The sequence below is a fragment of the Mus musculus genome, chromosome 17 (assembly GCF_000001635.26).
Source record: "Mus musculus strain C57BL/6J chromosome 17, GRCm38.p6 C57BL/6J".
Lineage (NCBI taxonomy): Eukaryota > Metazoa > Chordata > Mammalia > Rodentia > Muridae > Mus > Mus musculus.
In genome coordinates this window covers 6,693,304-6,715,673 of record NC_000083.6, presented here as the reverse complement: position 1 = coordinate 6,715,673, position 22,370 = coordinate 6,693,304, and the positions used below count along the sequence as shown (strand labels likewise).

The 22,370-nt window shown below is 47.8% G+C and overlaps 1 protein-coding gene across 11 annotated transcripts in view; it reads right to left on the bottom strand.

The window, feature by feature from the left end:
• Nucleotides 1-22,370, bottom strand: part of Sytl3 (synaptotagmin-like 3) — a 79,938-nt gene that overhangs the window by 22,397 nt on the left and 35,171 nt on the right. For 8 of the 11 annotated variants that reach the window (XR_001782133.1, XM_011246181.3, XM_030250160.1 and 5 more), the window contains 6 exons: nt 15,970-16,021; nt 14,370-14,436; nt 12,716-12,794; nt 9,656-9,780; nt 6,443-6,577; nt 112-290 (listed from right to left, as the gene is read on the bottom strand). Coding sequence is in view for 10 of the 11 variants with exons in the window: in XM_011246181.3 (XP_011244483.1) it covers nt 112-290; nt 6,443-6,577; nt 9,656-9,780; nt 12,716-12,794; nt 14,370-14,436; nt 15,970-16,021 (637 nt within the window). In the remaining variant the exon portion in view is untranslated. Of the gene's footprint in view, nt 1-111; nt 291-6,442; nt 6,578-9,655; nt 9,845-12,715; nt 12,795-14,369; nt 14,437-15,969; nt 16,022-22,370 lie in introns of those variants that run through there. The other 3 variants (XM_006523263.2, XM_006523264.1, NM_183368.2) reach the window with 2 other exon arrangements.

Genomic DNA, 22,370 nt, shown 5'->3' with positions numbered 1-22,370 from the left:
AAAAATGTACTAGCAAAGTACCACAGCTGTCTGATGCCAAATTTTCAATTAAAAACAAACAAACAAACAAAAATCCAACTGTAACAACAAAAGAAAAATGCAACAACTTACGGATTGCACTTTCTTTTCTTTTCTTCTCCATAGGCAAGGTTCTTACAGGTCTTGATGCATATCTCTAAAGAGCAGCTTTTAACGCAGTAATGAATGGCAAATTCTATTTCTCCAGTGACATTAGCATTGTCAAAATTACCCATCTCTGTGCAGGTGCTGTTGATGCTAATTAAGCTTCCCTGAAATCAATGGCAGACATAATAAATTACTTCACAGTTAATAAATATTTTGCAATTCTGCTTCCATGATAAATCACAATTCATGTGAATATACATCTGACTCATGTTCAACTGATAAATGCACCCCCTTACATTTTGCTAACCTAAGTTGCCACCTGCTGAATCCTAAGGCAATGGGGCATCCTCCCCAGGCCTTGTCTCCTTATGTCTCAGCCTGGTGATAAAGGTTACCCCATCAAAGCCTTTATCATGAGTCACTGGGATGAAGCAAGCTAGCTCATATGCCATTCTGTTAGCGTAACTCTCCTGCTAGGCGGTATCCATGGCTGGAAAGTGTGTGTAAAGCAGCAGACAGTGAGGCTGAGGGGCTAAGGCTGGGAATCAGAGAGACCTGGGCTCCCGGGCTTGGCTGATTCTGCCTCTCGCTGGATATGTCAAAATCTAACAGAGAAAGATAATGCTAGTCTCAAAATTATGAAGAAGACTATGTGAAATGTCTTATGTGGATGGACTGTGCAGAGATAGTGATAAATTATATTTAAATCTTATGGGCACCAAAAAAAAAAGGAAATTACTGCCAAATATTAGAGTAGATTAAACTTAAATGACACATGAAGGTGTGTACGTACCATAGGGTGCCTGTGCCTCAAAGATTAAGTCATCTTATCACTATTAAATTTACTTAACTGCCCCATTTGTGAGCAGTCCATCTCAGCATGTTGACTTTATAGAAACAGTGAAGCCTAAATAATTTCTCCTTCTAATACCCAACTGGCTCCTCTGTACTCTGAGAAGAAACTAAGAAAGCCTATGGTGGATGGCCAGAACTGGCAGAGAGATAAAAACCAAATCAAATTATCTCAAAGGTCCTGGAACCTGAATTAACCAATGCCAAGAATATAGCCAGAATGCAGAAAAATGTTGTCTTATCAAACCATGTGAGTGCCAGAATGGAAAACAACTTTAAAACAGTATACATTTAAGGACACACAGGACGGTGCAGCGACGAGAATGATCGAGAGTTAAAAAAACATAGACTGGGGAGATGTGGAGAGAGGTTGTAAACTAAGAGACAGAAGAAATGGAGGAACGGCAGAGCTAATGAACGCTAGTACTGAGCCTACAGCTCAGCAATAAAGAGCTTGCCTGCAATGCAGAAGGCCCTGGGTTCTGTGCTCAGGAACTCTTTGCCGAGGAAATCAGCCCAGGAGGAGCAGTACTTTGCCCTCTGCACAAAGGTGCACACCTCTCTAGAGGTGGCTGCTGGTCCTCATACCTGGGACTCAGTTCTGGTTTTCCCAGAACCGAAGCTGCAAGTCTTGAGCAGCAAATCGAGTCAACATGAAGGTTCTGGCCCAAAAGAGCAATGATGTTTGGCGGCCTGATTCCTGTTAGTGTCCCTGACACTGTCCGTTTTAAAAACAAAAGCCAACTCTCGTCAAAGTAAAAAACACCCACACCCGAGTGTCTTGGATCTCACTTGCCAGGGACCACCCCCCACCCCCCCAAAGGCCACAAGATCATCAACTATCACCACAAGCAGAGTCCAGAGCCTGGCCACTTCACAAAGGTAGAAAATCTATGAGAATTACAGCTATTGGATTTGTTTCCTTTTAATTGATAAATTCCAGTAACCCAGAACACACGGAAAAGTACTACAAAGTAGGTTATCAGGTGACAGGCAGACTTTTACCCGGCTGGCTATGCTGTCTCCAGCAATTTCCCTCCTTGTATTAGCCCATCCTTTTCCTGTCAAATACAGGCTGCTTCAAAACCACCTGTGAGTCAACTTCATTTTTGCCTATGGTTTTGTTAGATAGTGACTACCAGCCCCTACAAAATATTCTACCTTATTTTACTGTTCACACAGTTCAGAGCATTTTATGTGCATAGCAACCACAGTCTGTTTTCTGTTTGGCTGCTGCCAAATTTCCAAAACTAAAACAATTATAAGCAACACTGCCCTGGACATCCAGAGGTGCACATTTGGGGCAACATCCAGGGCACTCTTTAAAAATATTTCCTGTCAGGGCTGGAGAGATGGCTCAGCAGTTAAGAATACTGACTGCCCTTCCAAAGGTCCTGAGTTCAATTCCCAGCAACCACATGGTGGCTCACAACCATCTGTAATGGGATCTGATGCCCTCTTCTGGTGTGTGTGAAGACAGCGACAGTGTACTCCTATAAATAAAATAAATAAATCTTTTTTTAAAATTCCTGTCTATTAAATTATTCAAGAGATCCCACAGAGCTAGAAGTGAAACACAGAGGTGAGAGGTGTGTTGAGCTGTGGCAGAAGCAGGGAGAAGACACCTCAAGACTTTTGGAGATGTGTGTGTATTGTATGTGTTTATCTCCAACTGCCCTCCAGGGAAACTGTCGCCATTTCCATTCACCACGTTTTCAAATGCCTGCTGCCCTGGGCCCCGGCTTTTTAAATGTTATGAACATCATCCCAAAATAATATTTTGCTTTAATTTTGCCCTGATTTCACTACTTGGGAGGTTGGGTAATTGGTTCTATTTGTTGTCCATTTCATAAGCCTTTTCTAGCCCAACTCCTTATTTCTCAGAGTTGTGAATTCTTCCAGAAAAGGCAGGAACCATCTTTGGACAAGAAATAACAAAGCAGTTACTTGCCTTATGGAAAAGTTTGAGTCCCTTAGGCAAACACTGCTTTGATTTAAAAGATGTTTTGTTGAGACAACAATTTAGTCTCACATCATAAATTTGAAGGGTATACACAAGAAAAAGATGAGAAGGGCTGAGAATGGAGTTCCTTATTGAGTTTAAGCCAAGAAAAATGATCCTAAAAAAAAAAAAAAGGCCCATCACATTGTCTCTCTGCTCAGTGTAGTGGCCCTAACTCTTCCTAAAACACCTTCTGAAATCCATTTTCTTGTATAATGTTTACGAATATGTATAGATATGTGTTCATGTGAAGGCACATATGCCGCAGCACACACATGAAAGTCAAGAGAATAACTGTGGGTGTTGTTCCTCACCTTCTGCATTATTTATACCAGGCTAGCTGGCCTTGAGCTTTGGGGTAGTCTCCTGTCTCCACCTCCCATCTCACTGTAGGGGTGTTGGGATTATAGACACATGTCACAGCCCCTGGCTTTTATAGGGCTCCGGGGATTTGAACTCTGGCCATCAGGGATATAAGTTTTACCCACTGAACCATTTCCTCTGCCCAACATTAATTCTCAAAGGTTTTCCAGGCAGGGGTCAGCTATAAGGAGAGGAGAAACAAGGATGGCACAAGACAAACCAGTTCTTACAAGAGCTCAACAAACCTGTGGGTCATATCTGATATCCTACGATCCCTGGCTTGGTTGACCTCAAGCCCTGAAGCCCCTGTAGGACTCTGGCAAACCATCTGACCTCCGGACTCTCAGGTTGCTGAGTTGTAAGGTGGACTGGCAGCACCTGCCACAGGGTCACATGACAATGTATGGGATGAGACGCTATCGGGCAGGCTTTCAGAGAGCGTGATAGCTGTGATGGATAATTAACATATAGTCTGCTAAGTGTTTAGCAAGGGTCACTTGAGTGTCAGACACTGCTCAGGGGACTTGGGAATTACACTCTAGTGAGCAGCTGATGAAAGGTAGGGGGGTAAAGTACATATTACATAGAAGATGCTAAGCATAGGAGAGACTTTTTTGTTTTTTGGTGTTTTTTTGTTTGTTTGGTTGGTTGGTTTTGGTTTTTCGAGACAGGGTTTCTCTGTGTAGCCCTGGCTGTCCTGGAACTCACTTTGTAGACCAGGCTGGCCTCAAACTCAGAAATCTGCCTGCCTCTTCCTCCCAAGTGCTGGGATTAAAGGCGTGTGCCGCCACCACCTGGCTTGCATATGGAGCTTCCACTGGGTGAGAAGACAGCTTGAAAGGCCCGTGATGAAGCCAGGCTGAGTCTGCCACTGCTTTGCTCTTGGCACCCCACCTTCTGGAATCATAAATTTCTATCATTTTCAAATTACTAAGTCAGTGATATTTTAAGATAGCAACACAAAACAGATCAAAGTTACTGTTAACTGAGGCCTTAGGGTCCCTCATCAAATTTCTAGGCATTTGGTTTTGTTTAGTAAATGAGTGAGTAGGTGGTCCCTATCCAGAAAACAGGATCTGGAATAGTTGATCCCAGTCCAGAATCTAGAATAGTTGATCCCTGTCTAGAAACTGAACAGATTTTAAACATTATGAAGCCACCGTGAAAAGGAAGAATAAAACTGGAAGACTTATACCTCCAAACTTACAAAGTAAGACAAGGGGCTCTAGGCATGAGGACGGACCTGATGCAGGGGAAAGGGGCAGAACAGGGAGCATTCTCCTAAGACTTGATGGGACAAAATGACAGACTCTTTAGAGGAAGGACAGGCTTTTTAAAGGGGACGCCATGTTGACTAAATAGCCACATAAAATTAGCCTCAACCAAACGGCATCATGCCAAATGGCCAGTCAGGGGACAGGTGAAAACATCAATGGAAACTTCTTTTTTTGTTGTTTTGTTTTGGTTTGGTTTGATTTTTTGAGACAGGGTTTCTCTGTATAGCCCTGGCTGTCCTGGAACTCACTTTGTAGACCAGGCTGGCTTCGAACTCAGAAATCTGCCTGCCTCTGCCTCTGCCTCTACCTCCAGAGTGCTGAGATTAAAGGCGTGTGCCACCACCGCCCAGGGAATAAACTCTTCTCTGTAAGTTTTTGTTTTTTTTTCATTCTGCTATTTTTTTGTTTTTTTTCGAGACAGGGTTTCTCTGTGTAGCCCTGGCTGTCCTGGAACTCATTCTGTAGACCAGGCTGGCCTCAAACTCAGAAATCTGCCTTCCTCTGCCTCCCAAGTGCTGGGATTAAAGGCGTGCGTCACCATCACCTGGCAAATGGAAACTTCTTACTGAGTCTTCTAGACAAAACAGAACACTGTCTTCACAGTGTGGTCCACATAGTAAGTTCCAGTCCAGCCAGGGCTACATAGAGAGACTCTATCTCAAAACAAAACAAACTCTAAAACTATTCCTAAGACACGCCACTGCTTTGTTACTACTCTGGTTTGCTTTCTGCTGCTATGATAAAATCCATTACCTAAGGCGGCTTTAGGAGGAGAGGGCTATTTCAGCTTATAGGCCACAGCCCATCAGGAAGAGCGGAGGGAAGGAGCTTAAGGCAGGAACCAGGAGACAGGAACTGAACAGAGGTCACAGAGGCACACTGCCTTATGGCTTGCTCAGCTTGCTTTCTGATACAACCCAGGGCCACCCACCCACAGGTAACACCACCCACAAAGGACTGGGCCCTTCTTTGGTCATCTATCAAAAAAATGCCCAACAGACTTGTCCACGGGCCGATCTGATGGAGGCAGTTCCTCAACTGAGGTGCTCTCTTTTCAGATGACTCCATTTTGTATCAAGTTGACAAAAACAAACCTGTACAATTATCAATTACTTTTTGAAGGTATAAAAATGTTCTCAACAAGTTAATAGTTTAAAAAGGTAAAAAGCAAGTCTTAGCATATTTCCAGGCTTTCCCTATCCCCAAACCTAACTCCTGGAAGATCTCCTGGAAGCCCTACTCTTACCCTCTGACCACAAGACAACAGTCTAGGCTTTTCTTTGTATCTTATATCTATTGATACCACCATGACCAAGACAACGTATGGAAGAAAGTATATAGGGGCCTCACAGTTTCAGAGGATAAGCTCATGGCCATCATTATTGGAGAGTATGGCAGGAAGCAGGAGGCAGGCAGGCAGGCAGGCAGAGATCTGGAGCAGTCGCTGAGAGCTTACATGTCATCCAAAAGCAGGAGGCAGAGGGAACTAACTGGGAATAGCACGGGTTTTTGAAACCTCAAAGCACAAGCCCACTCCTCCTTTGACCAGGCCACACCTCCCAATTCTTCCCAAACAGTTCTACCAACAGAGGACCAAGCATTCAAATATATGAGTCTATGGGGGCCATTTGCAGTCAAAGTACCACACCTTGTCCACTAGGCCAGCCGGATCCTGTCTGGTTGGTTCTCTTCCCTGGTACTAGGGACTCAGCACAGACTTATGCTGTGTGCATGCCTGTGCTCTGCTCCTGAGCTATTTGTGTGGGCCCCAATATCTTGATAACCACACATCTTATAGAAACAGTATTAGAAGAAGACTCACGTGTCTCAAGCCTCCAGAGAAGACAGCGCTGTGTGTCGGACTGGACGGGGGAGTGTCTTGCTTCAAAACAGGGTCGGGAGGGTGTTTGGGATCTTCTTGATGGAATGCTTTCAGAATATCGGGTGTGCTGGCCTTCTGGACAGAGTACACACAAACATCCCGATCAGACTGAGGGTTCAGTAACAACCGAGCTAGCAGGCAACCCAGCCTGCATATGTGAACTGCTCTCTTAACACACAACCTTCTAGTGACTGAGTCGGGAGATGCGTGTTTCGGTGAATTTACACACCCCATACACCAGCAGGGCCCCGAGGCAGAGTCTCTGGGGATGGTCATGAACATTCAACAGGTGGGCTGTTTTGGAATACAAAAAGTGTTAAAGAAGTTTAAATTCTGCTTTTAATAATGATCATGACAGGTAATCATGGTGGAGTATAGTATTCACACTGACTAACAATTTTACTTCTAACATGCACATAAGGAGGAAAAATGCATCTTTAAATTGTATTTATTCCTTGATTCTTTTGCTAGTAACTGATATTTCTTCTGTAATGATACAGCTGTAATTCTTAGTGTTAACCACTAACTTCAGGGGATGGCTTCAGTGGAAGCCAGCTGAAGTAAAATGAAATGGCTTAGCTGGTCCCCAGTTGTTCCATGCTGAGCATAGTCACAGAGGACATCTGTGCAGTGGTGTCTACATGGCAGGGCTGTCTGTCCACAGCCCCTCCTGTGCTTTCTTGCTGGGGTCTCTCAAATGCTCACAACCCAGCAGGCAGTCTCTGGGCTGTGACTGCCTGGAAGGCTTCTATTCTACTGGCTCACGCAGCAGGGGAGGGACATGCCAAGGCTGCCACATGACACCTGCACTCAGAATGTCAGAAGTGAGGCCTGAGAGAACTTGGGATACCCCACATGGGGCACATCTCACCGCAAGTAAAAAAATACAGTGTCTCTCATGGCTGGATGAGGGGCTAGAACATTGGCCTACCCCTTCTGACCACACCCTTCTCTGCCATCTCACTACCCAATGCCCTTATCTTTAATGGAGACAGATTCTACAGAGCTGCTTTAAAGATAACATTAAATAGCAACATGGCCTCTCTACAGGGGACAATGCCTGGCTTGTGGTTAGCCTTTGGTCAGTACCACCATCAGATCAGCTTGATCTGACTGCTAAGTGCCGTCCTTCTGGGTTTCCCTTCCTTGAACACTACTTCATCAGGCCTTCACCTGTGTCCTCACAGGGGAAACTGCAGCAGCCTAAGACATTAGCAACATTTAAACCCAGGTTCTACTCCTGGCCTTTCCCTAGCTATGAGCTGCAGGACGTGTTGGTTGGCCAAGGAGGAAAGCTCAGGGTTTTTTTCATGGTCATGGGAGCAAGTCACCCTTCCGTGATACACTAGGCTATGAAGGCACCATCTGCCTAGGACAAAGTGCTTTGGAAATGGACCTTATGCTAGCCCTGAAGAAAAGCGGTTGGCTCCAGGGACGCCACTGTGAGCAGATACTTGTTTGTACCTGGGAATTTCAAAAGCCCTGCTGAGTCCATCCCACATGTTAAAGACACAAGCCATTGGGAAAGTACCAGCATCTGCAGGCCCTTATCACCAGAAGCTCAGCAGAGATGCCCCAGAGCCTCTGAATCTCATTCCCGGGGAAAACTCCATGGTATGGGAGTCTGTATTCCAAGAGCCCCGTGACTCTCCTCCAGCCACAGCTTATACCTGGAGTAGTTACTCCAGAGCTTAGTCGCCAAACCAAGATGAGACCAACTGAAGCACAGCATCCTCATCTCCAGGAGAGGCCCGGACCTGACTAAGCCTCGTGTCTCTCAGTGTAAAACCGGGTTGTATTTATTACTCATTTTGGAAGGGTTGACAGTCATTTAAAGCTCTGTGTGCAGAGTCTAGCACACTGTAACAAATGTGATGTTTAGGGAATCTACCTGCAAGACTGGGATAGCAAGTTAAAGGCAAGTTTCTCACTGGCTGCATACAGGACTCCATGCTGGAGAGACAGAGACCCCTACTGTTTTTATTTTTATCCTTCTTGGGAGCAGGTGGAAGGCTGCAGACAGAGGCAGGTTGTGAGATATCTAGAGTAGGGGGTTCTCATCCTTTCCCGATGCTGCGACACTTTAACACAGTTCCTCATGCTGTGGAGACCCCCCCCTCACACACACCCATAAAATTATTCTTGTTGCTATTCCATAACTGTAATTTTGCTGCTGTTATGAATCATAATATATGCTTGGAGATAGAGCTTTGCCAAAGGGGAGGAGGCTCACAGTTTGGGAGCCAATGCTGTAGAGTATGTTCCCAAAGGGAGAAGATTAAGCTTACCACAGTCTCAAAACAAAAGGGACAGTCTGGGGGACATCGTGGATGGAGCCTACAGCCACAGAGGAGGGGACATGGGTCCTGTAGAGCTCAGCAGATCAAACATATTGGCCTGCCAACAGGTCACCTGGGCTGGATTAGAACCCAGGCACTATCTGGAGTTGGGGTCACCTGCTTTTGGCATAGCCCACATGGCAGAAAGCAGAGACGTGGCTTCCCTGGTGGCTCTCCTTCCCCAGCGAGCCCTCTTGCTTTCGATCACAGGGTGGGAGCGATCCTCCCACTTACCTGTGCATGTGCAGGGTTTGTTTGTCTTTCCACCAGAGGCCCAGGCAGAGCCTAACCAGAGGTCTCCTAATCATGAGAGGAGACTTGCAGACCCCAGGAAATGGCAGGTCATCCTGCAGGTAAGGCTTGCTTTTGGTGTGGCACTGAAACCAGAGAGAGGCAGCCTTGGGAGCTTGGGTCAGGTTAAAGCCTACCCCTGATATGAACAATCCTCTATGGTGATCTTGAATTGTTCATGGTGACCTTGAATAATTCTTTCTTTTCATTTGTTCCAGGAAGAAGAGTCTCACATTGTTCCTTAGGTTGACTTCCAGTTCCTTGATTCAGCCTCCGGCATTAACCTGCCCAATAACTGGGAAGACAGGCATAAACTACTGCATCTGACTGGGGTCTTAAATTCTGTGCCTCCTTTGAACTGGTGTGCCTGAATACAGACTGTATATAATTGGGTTTTCCTGGCTGATTAAGGCTTTCTATCAAAAGAAAAGTAAATGCAGAAAAAAAAAAAAAGAAATAGGCCAGAGCACTCAGGAAAGATGGCATGAACGTGGTCAGTGGCCTCAGTGGTCTCAGCGCCTACCCTGGAAGTCACGTTGACTGCAGTGTCTGACTGGCTCCGCCTCTCCGTGTGTCCCACACACTGCCTGGGGTCCATGGCCAGAAGATGCTTCTCAGAGGTCATGTCATTCTGGGACTTGGAGAGCTCTAGGAGACAAGGGGGAACAGTCGAGAGCAACAAGCTTTGCCAAGACCAGAGGGAGCCTTCTTTTTTTTTTAAAGATTTATTTATTTATTTATTTATTTATTTATTTATTTATTATATGTAAGTACTGTAGCTGACTTCAGACACACCAGTAGAGGGCATCAGATCTCATTATGGGTGGTTGTGAGCCACCATGTGGTTGCTGGGATTTGAACTTTGGACCTTCGGAAGAGCAGTCGGGTGCTCTTACCCACTGAGCCATCTCACCAGCCCCAGAGGGAGCCTTCTTTGGGGTTCTCTGCCACCCACAGATCCTAGGGCCCCAAAAGGCCACAAAAAAGATGACTAGGCAAGGGTGGCCGATATGGCAGATCCGCAGAGAAGAAAGGGCTCCAGGGGTGGCAGTGCTAGAGGAGAAGGGAAGGCTGGACTCTTCCAAGGTCCACACTGCTCATGTGTTTGTGGGTAGCCATTGTCAGGGTGGGGTTGAAAGGAAACCTTTCACCCAGCTCCCTGCATCCCAACCCACCTGTATGATCAACAGCCTGTCCAGACACAAGCAGCTGGCTTTTTAGGGGTTCCTGACAGAGACTGTTGACAAACTACTTTCTCTTGTGACTATTGGAAGGCAGTCAGATTTGAGATGGCCCAAAGGTTGCTTCAGTAACTATGCCCTGGAAAGGTCACTTCAGCTTTGGATTTCTCAGTATGACAGTATCCAGCCATTTGGCTTCTGTGGGCTATGCTGGATGGGGAATTGTCTTGGGACACACATTAAAATGACAAAGAACAAGGCGGGGGGGGGGGGGGGAGGTGGACCCCAAGCAAGTGAAAACCCCAGCTTTCAGCCAGACTCTCCCTTAAATTCCACCACCCTTCTCAAGAGGCCCCCTCAACTATCTCCATAGCTGCACTCTCTAGAGAGAAGATTTGAATTACCTATGCTATTCTAAAGTTTTTCCTTATCCATACTACATAAGAAACAGGTGACGTTATTTTTTAACTCTGCATTTTATTCAACATTCAGTTTATTAAGATAGATCATGAATATTAAAATTACTTGTGAGATCACTCACCAACTACACCAAATCTCTGAAACCCATACCTAGGGTACAGCTCCCTCCAGCTACACAGCTCGTAGTGGTCCCTTGGGAACTCATGAGCATCACTTGCTCCTGCCCTGTTTGCTGTCCACACACAGATACATTGCTGGGAAGAGCCCAGACTTCTGATGCCTGCTGCTGTCCACATCATCCACACTGTCCAGGAGAGCCTTGGAGGTCTTCCTTCCCAGACCTGCTTCCCAAGCCCAGAGCATCCAGTTTGCCAACCTCACTTCCTAGCTTCCCTTCTGAGAACCACACCACCCTAGCAGTCTCAAATCTACTACCCAGAAACATCCTGCTGGCATCGGTTGATGCTAGCAATCGGAAAAGACTAGCATACGGTAGAGAGGCCAGCAGCCTGGATGTGAAGGGCACAGAAGGCCCTTATGTCTAGCTGTTGGTAGGAACTCTCTGTCATCGGTCTGTTCCCACTAGCCTATCCTGAGATGGTACCTATTTGGTCCATTACAAGGTCATGACTTAACGTAGAGGAAAAAACTGAGAAGTTTGGAGTTCTAACAAGTAGGTTTCTACATCAGTCTAATGGGCAGAGGGGAGGGAAGGAGCAGAAAGAAACAGAATGCTCTCAAGGAGGAATCAAGACCATCTTCCTCTGCTAAAGGGGCCTAGCGGGTGGCCATTGTGAGACGTTTATGGGTTTTACAAAGGACTGGAATTCCTCACTTCTTTCAGCTACTCTGGGCAACACTGGCAGCCAGAGGGTGCCACTCCAGGTCCTTATTCTCAAACCCTGTGGTTCCAAACCAACTTTAGCATCCTTGGCCGCTGGTTCTCAGATCGCTCTGGTCTCTTCACAAGCCCATCACTAAGGGCCCCTGGCACTGATCCACATTTCTCTCCAGTAAGGTTGGGCTATCTTCTGTACCCACTTCTGCAGGCTCAGGCAGGTGGCTTTGGATGTCTCTGTCTTCGGCTGATGACAAGAGACCAGAGGTTCAAAAAACAAGAACCTCTCTCTTGTTTCCTCTGAAGTGAGAGCTGTGCTTTTACACTGATGGAGAATTCATAAAAGCCAAATGGGCTGGGGCAGGGGACTGATTTAGAGGCTGCCATGGGACCAGCACCAGCTGTCACAGAGGGGTAAATAGACCCATGAAATTCAGCAATTTCCTCCTCCTGAAAGAGACCCAGGACAGCTCACTGCTTAGCTCAAGAGTAGGGCTTTCATTTTGGCCATCTGCTTGACAGAGCTCTCGTGGAATACAGACAACTCATTTAAATCAAATTGCACAGTTGGCTCTAAGCCAGCAGCAACGCACCCATCCGTAGGCAGCCACAGAAAAGGCACGGCAAATGGAGGACAAAGAAATAACAGAGAAAGAGAAATGTGTGCCCAGGGTCCATTTGGACCTGCTCTAAACCCTGCCCCAAGTGTGAGAAGCAGAAACAGGTAAAAGCATATCTAAAAAGAAGAAACACGGAAAGAGATCAAGTGCCCAGGCAGGGCAAGCCTGGGCTAACTGCACCTGCAGATGCGGGAAGATGGGGATTACTAACTACCACCTGCAGGAAAGCTTTCCAGGGAGAAGAACAGACAAGTAGAAGGTACTGAGTTCTGGCAGCTAGAAAGACGCTGGTTTTGGATTCCTAGCAAGGTAGTTTTGTTTCCGTCCCTCTGGAATCCTTTGTGCTGCTGAGCTGGGCAGGTTCGGGCAAAACAAGCAGGAGTCAGAGCGAGGCTGACAGACTGAAATGGCACCTGCCCTCCACAGGGAGCTAGAGGCTGCTCCATTGACCCCCGGTTGAGGCTGCCTGAGCTGACCTGCACAGGGCACGGTGGAAGAACAAATACATCCTGAGGGTTACTTACTTCTCATCTGGGTGGTGACAGACAGAAACAAGTTTTCCACAGACTTATTAAATCCTCTGAAGTGGCCAAGTTCCTGTAACTAAAATAGAAACAGGAGGCTGTGTGATTATGTCACCAGCGGTCTTTGCCCTACTGTCTCCAGGCTGCCAGCCTCCAAACACTGTAGGAGTGGGAAGGCCTGTGTCTGGAGGGGACAAGCCCCCAGGAAATAGGCATCCCTGGCACGCTGCCACCTTTCTCTGGGTTTTGCAGCCCCATTAAAGGATGGAGCATTATCAACAGGCAGTTCACAAGATAACTACCTCTTAGATGTAATGACTGACATTTCATTGGCTCAAAGATGGTACTTGGCTAATTACTCCTTCATCTTCAAGCCCTACCCAACTTCCATATAGAAGGCACAGAATGCAGGCGACATGGGGGCTGACAGTACTATAGGAACAAGGTGACCAAGCTGAACACAAAGAGTTCTCTCCCCAAAAGGGAACATAATAAGAGGGGTAACAGTGACTTTGTCAAGGTCTCATCCATCCATCTACCCGGTACTCATGGGCCATCCATCTCTCGGCTCACCTGCTGTCTATTCATGTGTCCACTATTTATTCATCTGCATCTATCTACTCCAACTCATCTACCCATCTGTCTACCTATCCATGCATTCATCCAATGTACAGCCATCTATCCATCTGTCCAGCCAACCAGCCAGCCAGCCAGGCAGTTTCTACTTCTCTATCCACTGCCTCCTCAACACTCCATATACTCATCTATTTACCCACAAATCCATCTATCCATCTGTCTGTCCATCCATTTATCCACCTGTCTGTCTGTCCATCTGTCCACCATCCATCCAGAGATCATTTATTCATACCCACCCACTGACTATCCATTTGTCCACCTTCTCACCATCCATTCATTCAACTATCTACCCACACAACAATCAGTTATCCACCCATCCACCAAAAGATATATCTTTAAAACATGATTGTAGGAGAAAACAGAATAGGACCGTGAGACACCCCAGGGTGTCTGTGAACTTGGGAAAGAGTGAACACGTTTTTGTCTCTCAAACAAACATATATATTATCCCGTGTAAGACATAATTGATCCCTTTGATGCACAGATTGATGAAGATAACCAAAGCCATACAATTCCATAGCATTCAGTTTCCAAGTACACAGAGACACCATTCTGCACAGGGGACAAGGACAGAGAAAGATTTATTTCTGCTTCTCAGGTGGAAAGCCAAGATAACTCCCTGAGATCTCACAGCTAAGTTCTTTGGGTGGAAATGGTTCTGGTCCCCCTGGAGCCTACAAATACTAAGATATATTCTCATTCCAGCAAGCACAGCCCCCATCCCCACCCCCGACACACAACACATGCCAGATGCACACACACTTAAAGGCACAGGACAGAAGTGGCAACGAACACTGAAGACAAGGATCAAGACAAGATGTCTCGGGGTACAAGCAGAAGGAGCCAGCTGAGACTGCAGACAGTCCCTGGCCACAGAAAGAAATGGAGATCACTTCTCCACCTCCAGCTCCAGCAAAGTCAAAGCTGCACACTACAAGGCTGTTGAGCCAACTCTCCAGGATCCTAGCCCGGCCTTCCTTCCCCGCATCCCACCCAGGGACTCAGACAGACAAGTTACCCTGCTGGAGCTGCTGCACTGGCTCTCACTGAAAGGTGGTGGTGTCGGAGGGACCACAGAGATTTTGCTGCCAAGGAGAAACACAAGAATAATGGGTTATAACTACTTAAGTCACTGGCTTACAGATTTACAAATATTTGAGTTTATCATTCAAGCTCTTAGCTTTGTTTGCATCTAATATTCTTTTCTTTTAAAGAAAATAACGTGGCAGCTTGGCACTTCTTCTCTGTTCAGTGTGTCTGGGTTTGTGCACGAGGATGTCACCACCTTCAGCCCAGGCATCGACTGTCCCAGCACACTCTGAAGCCACTAGGGGACCTTGGCTCCCCTGCCCCCACCCCCCAGCTGCTCTTGGACCCAGACTTCGTATATGGAATCCTAGTTGGACTACTGCATTCTTAGTGCTAACCACACCAGTATAAGAGGCACGATGTGAAAAGAAAAACAAAAACTCAACACTTTGAGAAAAACTGGAGGCATGAGCTGAAAGAAGTAGGAACACATGTGGAAGGGAAAATAAGAGTGGAAAGTGGTGTGCTCGCACGCCTGTAACATCTGTGAAAAGTGGTATGCTCGCATGCCTGTAGTGGTGTGCTCGAACGCCTGTAACATCCATGGGGGTTGCGGCAAGAAGATTGCCAGCATCCGTGGCCAGCCTGGACTACACATTAATGACCAGACCATGGAGCTACATGGCAAGACAAAGAGGAGGAGAAAGGGAGAGGAAGGAGGTTGAAGGGGGAGGAGGAGGAAGAAGGAAAGGAGGAGAAAGAGGAGGTGGTGGAAGAGAAAGAAGAAAAGGAGGAGGAAGAGGAGGAAGAGGAGGAGGAAGAGGAGGAGGCAGAAAGAAAGAGGAGGGAGAAGAAGGAAAGGAGGAAGAAGAGGAAGTTCTATGTTCTAAGACTGGATAAATTTCATGAGCACCAAAAAATGTAGCACCCACGGGAACTCTCGGTGACAGTCACTAAACTCAGCAGGACAGGGTGTGTGACCTGCCGCTTCAAGGCTGCCAGGGACTCAGAATCCTGTGCAAAGATGTGAACCTCTCTCAAAACACTGTTTGACAGCCAGTAGGTATTTTTAACTTCAAAAATGTATTAGGTCCACGCCTTAACCAAGGAAGACGCCAGAGAAAGGAAAGAAGAGTGGAAGCGACTTCTTGGCCAGATGCACTGTCAAAGACAGTATTTTGCTCTTTACAGCATCTCGGGAGAATTTGAAGGGGAAGAATATTACATGAAACGCAGGATAGCTAGAAGACTCCTCAGGAGAATCTAGAAGCTCCTCTCAACCTTTTCCAGGAACTTTATCATTTAAAAAGTCATGTTCCTGAGCCAGGCGTGGTGGCACACGCCTTTAATCCCAGCACTCAGGAGGCAGAGGCAGGCAGATGTCTGAGTTTGAGGCCAGCCTGGTCTACAAAGTGAGTTCCAGGACAGCCAGGGCTATACAGAGAAACCCTGTCTCAAAAAGAAAGAAAGAAAGAAAAAGTAATGTTCCTGAGCAGTGACCTCTGAAGGTCCAGGACTTGTGAGTTCTTTCAGGGCGTCCTCTGTGCTCCTGCTGCTAATATGGGTGGGACGCTCCGTCCTGCACTCACCTCAGCCTCTGATAAGATTGCAGGAGCTTTGCCCCAGCGGTCTCGCGTCGGCCTGGGGGAGACAAGCCAAGGGCAGTCAGTACCGAGAACAAACTGTAGATAACATACACCCAGGAATCCATACATTCAAATTGTTTTAATATCACTTTGGGGATGACGAAAATGCTCAAAAATCAGATGGTGGAGGCTGGGTGACATGGCTCAGCAGGTAAAGGCCATTGCCACCAAACCTGCCAACCTGAGCTTCACCCCCCCCCCAAATCCACATGACACAGGGAGACAAAAATTCCTGCAAACTGTTTCTGATCTCTACACATGCACCTGGCACACACTCTCGCGTGCACACACACTATTAATACATTTAAGGCTGGAGAAATGGCTCAGTAGTTCAGAGCACTGATTCATCTTCCAGAGGACCTGAGTTAGATTCCCAGCACCCACATGGCAGCTCACAACCATCTGTAACTCCAATTCCAGGCTATTCGACACCTGCTTCTGGCCTCCATGGGCACTCGTGTGCAGCATGGACTTCCCTACAGACAAATCACTCAAACACATAAAAAATAAACAGAAAAATAAAGATGGTGGGATTATTGTGTAACTTCCCATGCATTGGACAACCGTTGGCTTTAACAACCCTGGCAGCCCCCTGTCCCTCAATCTGTCGTGTCTGGGAATGTCTGCTTCAGTTAGAAGTTGATGCTGAATGAGATTTTCTAAATCTGGGTAATTCGAAAAGTTCCTCAGTGCCTTCCCCTAGGAAATACCGCGTAATTGAATGCATCCCTCAAAATGCCCCTTGTGACGAAGACTTAACCTAATCTCTTTAAAAAAATGTAATCTCCTTAAGTCTAGTCAGAGTGACCAATGCTTTGCTAAATCAGACTGCACCAGCCACAGGAGCCCTGCTTGTTTCCTGATGTATTAAATCCTCCCAAATAAAATTCTGCCTGACCACGGTTTGTGACTCAGGGATTCTTGGCTACCAGCATGGGGGTGGGGGTTAGGGAGGCCTGCAGCACAGCGGTAGGCTTGTAGTTCAAGGAGATGTCTAGAGCCTTTACACAGCCCAATCCACCAGGCCAGGGCTCTGGGAGGTCAGGGTAGCTCTTGTGTTGTTTGGAAGATCTTAATTCACTTCATAGATGTGTCAATGCTACTTACGGACACACAGACAGAGCTTAAGGACACAGGGACAGAGAGAGATGTTGAGAATACCGAGGGGGAGGGGGACTCTGGGAGGCAGACAACATCTAGAGTTAAGCCCTGGTGTCAAGCTCCAACCCTCAAAGCAGGATACAGCCCCAGCTCCAGGTCTTTAGCTGGGCTGGCCCCAGAAGGGGCAGGAATCCTTTAAAATCACAAAGGATTTTTGTCTTATTTTGTTTTGAGACAGCGGCTCGTGTAGCCCAGGCTACCCTTGAATGCACTACATAGTCGGAAGAGGTCTTCAACTTCAAATCCTGGTGCTCCCACCTCCTAGGGCATGTACCGCTGACCCTGGTTCTATGTAGTGAGTAGTCAAAGCCCAGCTTCCTACATGTGAGGCAAACATTCTATTCAACTGAGTCTTATCCCAACCCAAATGTTTTGGGGCTTCATAAAAGAACTCAGGACCCTACATGCAATACTTCTCCAGTGCAAACAATAGGCCTCTCCCAAAGGCTGGAAGTTAAACTAGAAAACCCAGCTAGCAGTGCCTGGAGTCCCCAGCTGCCTGGATGGCAATGAGACAGACAACTTCACAGCAGGATGGGAGTGGGCACGGAGGCAGGGGAGAGCTAGGAAAGGGGAAGAAAGAGAGAGAAGGAAAATGGCAACATTGTATACCAGCCTGGCTGCTGGGGCACATAACGCTCTGAGCACTACTTCATGGTCCGTTTACCTTCCCTTAGACTCTCTTACCCGTGTGTCCTTGGATATCTGTAATACCTGGCCCAGAGGCAGGACCCCCAAGGCACTGTTGTCCCCCAACCCCAAATCTGATGCTGTCATTCTGCCACCTGAACCACAAGCCCCATATGGTGTCCCCATGGTGTTCTTGTCTTGCCTGGGTGCCTCCACATCTGCAGCCCTTGCTTTCCTTCTCTGCTTTCTTATTCCCCGGTTTCCCTGGGCCATACCTGACCTCTGTCTCCGCAACTACTGTCACCTCCACCTCGTTTCTTTGGGCTACTTCCCCAGGCAGTCCCACCTCAGGCTCTTTTTCTCAAACCCTCTAACTAACCCCCAGCCTGGCTTCCATAGTTCATGTTCCTCCTGCGGCCAATGACAGTGGTCTTCTGCTGTGTGGCTAGCTCTCTGCTGCCCCCTGCTGGCTGTGGCAAGCTGAGGCCCAAGACAGAACAAGAAGTACTTCTGCTCTCCAGGGCAGGAAAGATGACTCAGTGGTTAAGAACACTTGTTGCTCTTGCAGAGGACCCAGGTTCAGTTCTCAGCACTTTCATGGTGGCTCACAACCTTCTGTAACATCAGAGGATCTTATTCTATCTCCTGACTTCTGTGGGTCCCAAACATGTGTGTGATACACATTCATACATGCAGGCAAAACACTCATACACATAAAATAAAATACTTAAAAATAAAAAAGCCTCTTAGCTTACTGTTGTGTTTTATAAAAAGATAAAGATGAAGGGGGAGAATATGTTTGGTAGATGTGTGGTCAGGAATGGGGGGAGGGGGCTCCTCTGCAGGCCCATGCTGAGAGACCAGCCACAGGACGGACATATAGAATAGTTTATTCAGAGCATGGCGAGGGAAGCTGAGAGGGTAGTAGAGGCAGAGAAAGGTGGGGGTGGGGTGGGGGTGGAGTAGAGGAGTAGAGGCCGGCCATGAGCACGTGGATAGAGAGGGGGAAGGGGATGAGAGGACAGAGTGAGAGCAAGAAGGCCTTAAGCTCCAGACAGCAGAGGGGGCGAGCAGCCCCTTCTATAGAGAGTCAGGCACACCTGCCATTGCCAGGTAACCGTGGTGCAGAGCTCAGACAAAATGCTAACACTTACAACATAAATCTGCCTCCGATCCACGTGTAGGGAAATGGGAGGCTATGTAGAGCCCCAGATGCCCCTTCCCTTGTAGATCAGAACCTCCAGGGTGTGAGACCGTCTGGTGAGGGTGACTGGGTGCACCCAGGGATCTGAAGTGTGCTGCCTGGCAAGGCTTTGCTTCTCTCCCGTTCACTACCATTTCCCTGAGCTTTGCTTTTAGGTTTTCAAAAACACTAAATATGTTGTCGTTGTTGTTGTTGAAGTTTCTAATTCCTGTAGTCCCCTGAAGGAATGTGCACAGATAACATTCCCAGGAGTTCAGAGAGAAGTAGGACTGGAGAGACCCGTCTCCTGCCCAGCTGCAGGCAGGACCAACTCCCAGACAGCCAGGGCTCCTTGTGAGACCATGTGACTGATCGTGAGGGCAGTTGGAGAATGTGCAGGCACACAGGCACACACACGCGTGCACACACACACAATTTTTAAAAGATTTGTTTATTTAATATATATGACTGCTCTTTCTGCATGTACACCTGCGTGCCAGAAGAAGGCATCAGATCCCATACACACACACAGTTTTCAAACGTGACAGTAATAATTTCACTTTGGTGATATTATTCTTCCCATTTTCCCAAGTAAACGCCCGGAACCACCCAGAATGAAACTCCGGGGCCACAGCTTCCTCTGAGGGGCAGGGAGTACCCTGCATTCCTAGACACTTCCCACAAAGCCCACTCTGTTCCCACCTTAAAGAATAGACCCTGGGGGAAACGGAACTTCTGCAGGCAGATACAGAGAGGAAGCCACCACAGTCCTTATCTTATAAAGGGAACTTGAACCCAGGCTGGACCTCCACACAGTGAAGACAAAATGGAGGTAGCTGTGTAGCAGTGGAGGCAGGGCTGGGGTAAAGCTTCTAAAAGCCGAGGACAAGCAGGGGCTGCAGAGACGAGGGAATGTACGCCTTCACGGACACCGGCTAAAACATCAAACAACTCTCCCTTGCTTGGAGCTGTGAAAATGACAAAGGCCACAGTGCTTTTTTGTGGCGCCTTCCTTTCCAGGTTCACCTGCTGCCACTACTGTCCCCTATACTTGGTCTGGCCAGGTGAGTGTCCCAGACACACAGTGCCTAACCCATGTTTCATACTCCCCCTAAGCATCTCTCACTGGAGCTGGACCTTGTCTGTATCTCTCGTTTCTGTCTTGCTAGAGGTTTGTTTACAGAGACATGATGACTGTTGTATGCTGTTTTAACTGTCAGCTTGTCACCCGGAAGAGAATTTCAATCGCACAATTGTCTAGATCACCAGGCTGGCCTCCGGGCATGTCTCTGAGAGATTGTCTGGACTATGAATTGATGTAGGAAGAGCCAGCCCATTATGGGCAGTGACATTCCCTAGTTTGGGGCCCAGGATTGTATCTGACGGAAGAAAGGTATAAAAAGGTATAGGTATAAAAAGCAAGCGAACAAGGACGCATTCAATTCTCTTGACTATGGATTCGCTGTGGCCATCTGTTTGAGTCTCTGCCCTGACTTCCCTTCAGTGACAGACTGTGGCCTCAAATTGTGAGCCAGATGAATTCTTTCCTCCCCTAAACTGCTTTTGGCTGTTGTTATCACAGCAACAGAAATGAACGTGGACAATGAGCGACTGTCGTTATGAGGCTGGTAACTCTCATACAATGGCTACTGTACAGACTTGGACTTAAGTCCCTGTGCCTTCCCCACAGGAAGCTGTGTGTCTGCTCATACACCCATTAGATTGAGAAATCTGAGGATATGACCCTCTCTTATTCATCTGAGCTACACAGAAGGCAGCTTTCCATGCAAGAATGGTGCTGTGAGGGGGCTGGTGAGATGGCTCAGCGGGTAAGAGCACCCGACTGCTCTTCCAAAGGTCCGGAGTTCAAATCCCAGCAACCACATGGTGGCTCACAACCACCCGTAATGAGATCTGACTCCCTCTTCTGGAGTGTCTGAACACAGCTACAGTGTACTTACATATAATAAATAAATAAATCTTTAAAAAAAAAAAAAAAAAAAAGAATGGTGCTGTGAACATAGCGTTGATAGCAGCCGACACCATCTGAATAGTAACACGAAGGCTTGTTAAGTCTGCCTGACAACTCATAGGAGGTAGCCCAAGGGGAGGGGAAGGGTGGGTGAGAATGGGGGAGGGGAAGGGTAGGTGAGGATGGGGGAGGGGAAGGGTGGGTGAGGATGGGGAGAAGGGTGGGTGAGAATGGGGGAGGAGAAGGGTAGGCGAGGATGGGGAGGGGAAGGGTGGGTGAGGATGGGGAGAAGGGTGTGTGAGCATGGGGGAGGGGAGGAGAAGTGTGGGTGAGGATGGGGGAGGGGAAGGGTGGGTGAGGATTGGGAGGGGAAGGGTAGGTGAGGATGGGGGAGGGGAAGGGTGGGTGAGAATGGGGGAGGGGAAGGGTAGGTGAGGATGGGGGAGGGGAAGGGTGGTGAGGATGGGGAGAAGGGTGGGTGAGGATGGGGGAGAAGAAGGGTAGGCGAGGATGGGGAGGGGAAGGGTGGGTGAGAATGGGGGAGGGGAAGGGTAGGTGAGGATGGGGGAGGGGAAGGGTGGGTGAGGATGGGGAGAAGGGTGGGTGAGAATGGGGGAGGAGAAGGGTAGGCGAGGATGGGGAGGGGAAGGGTGGGTGAGGATGGGGAGAAGGGTGGGTGAGCATGGGGGAGGGGAGGAGAAGGGTGGGTGAGGATGGGGGAGGGGAAGGGTAGGTGAGGATGGGGGACGGGAGGGGTGGGTGAGAATGGGGGAGGGGAAGGGTAGGTGAGAATGGGGGAGGGGAAGGGTGGGTGAGAATGGGGGAGGGGAAGGGTGGGTGAGAATAGGGGAGGGGAAGGGTGGGTGAGAATGGGGGAGGGGAAGGGTGGGTGAGAATGGGGGAGGGGAAGGGTGGGTGAGAATGGGGGAGGGAAAGGGTAGGTGAGGATGGGGGAGGACTTTACAGAGTTGGGAAGGAGAAGGAAAGGGCCAGGGGGAGAGAAACCAGGATGCATTATGTACGTCTGTAAAATTGCCAAGGGGGGGAGGGTGAGACTCTGCTTTGCGATACAAACATTGTCTTTGATACAAACATTGGATTAAAGCAGAAAATGTAAAGGCTGGGGTCTTTATCTGCTGATCATGAAATCTGACTTGATCATTTCTGCTCTACCCAGCTTCACTGGAACAGTCTAAAGTTCCTACAGTTCAGGAGCCTGACAGGCAGGCGCCCAGCATGCATGCCTGCCTGCCTGCTGGGAACAGTGCTTCTAAGACTCACAGTTCACTCTGAGGGGCTGAGTCTGCAGTCCTTCCTTTTAGAAAGAAAAGGCGCAATCAAAACCAGGATCTTATCTTTTCTTTAAAATAAGAAATAGAGCGTTTTACTTCTTGAAAA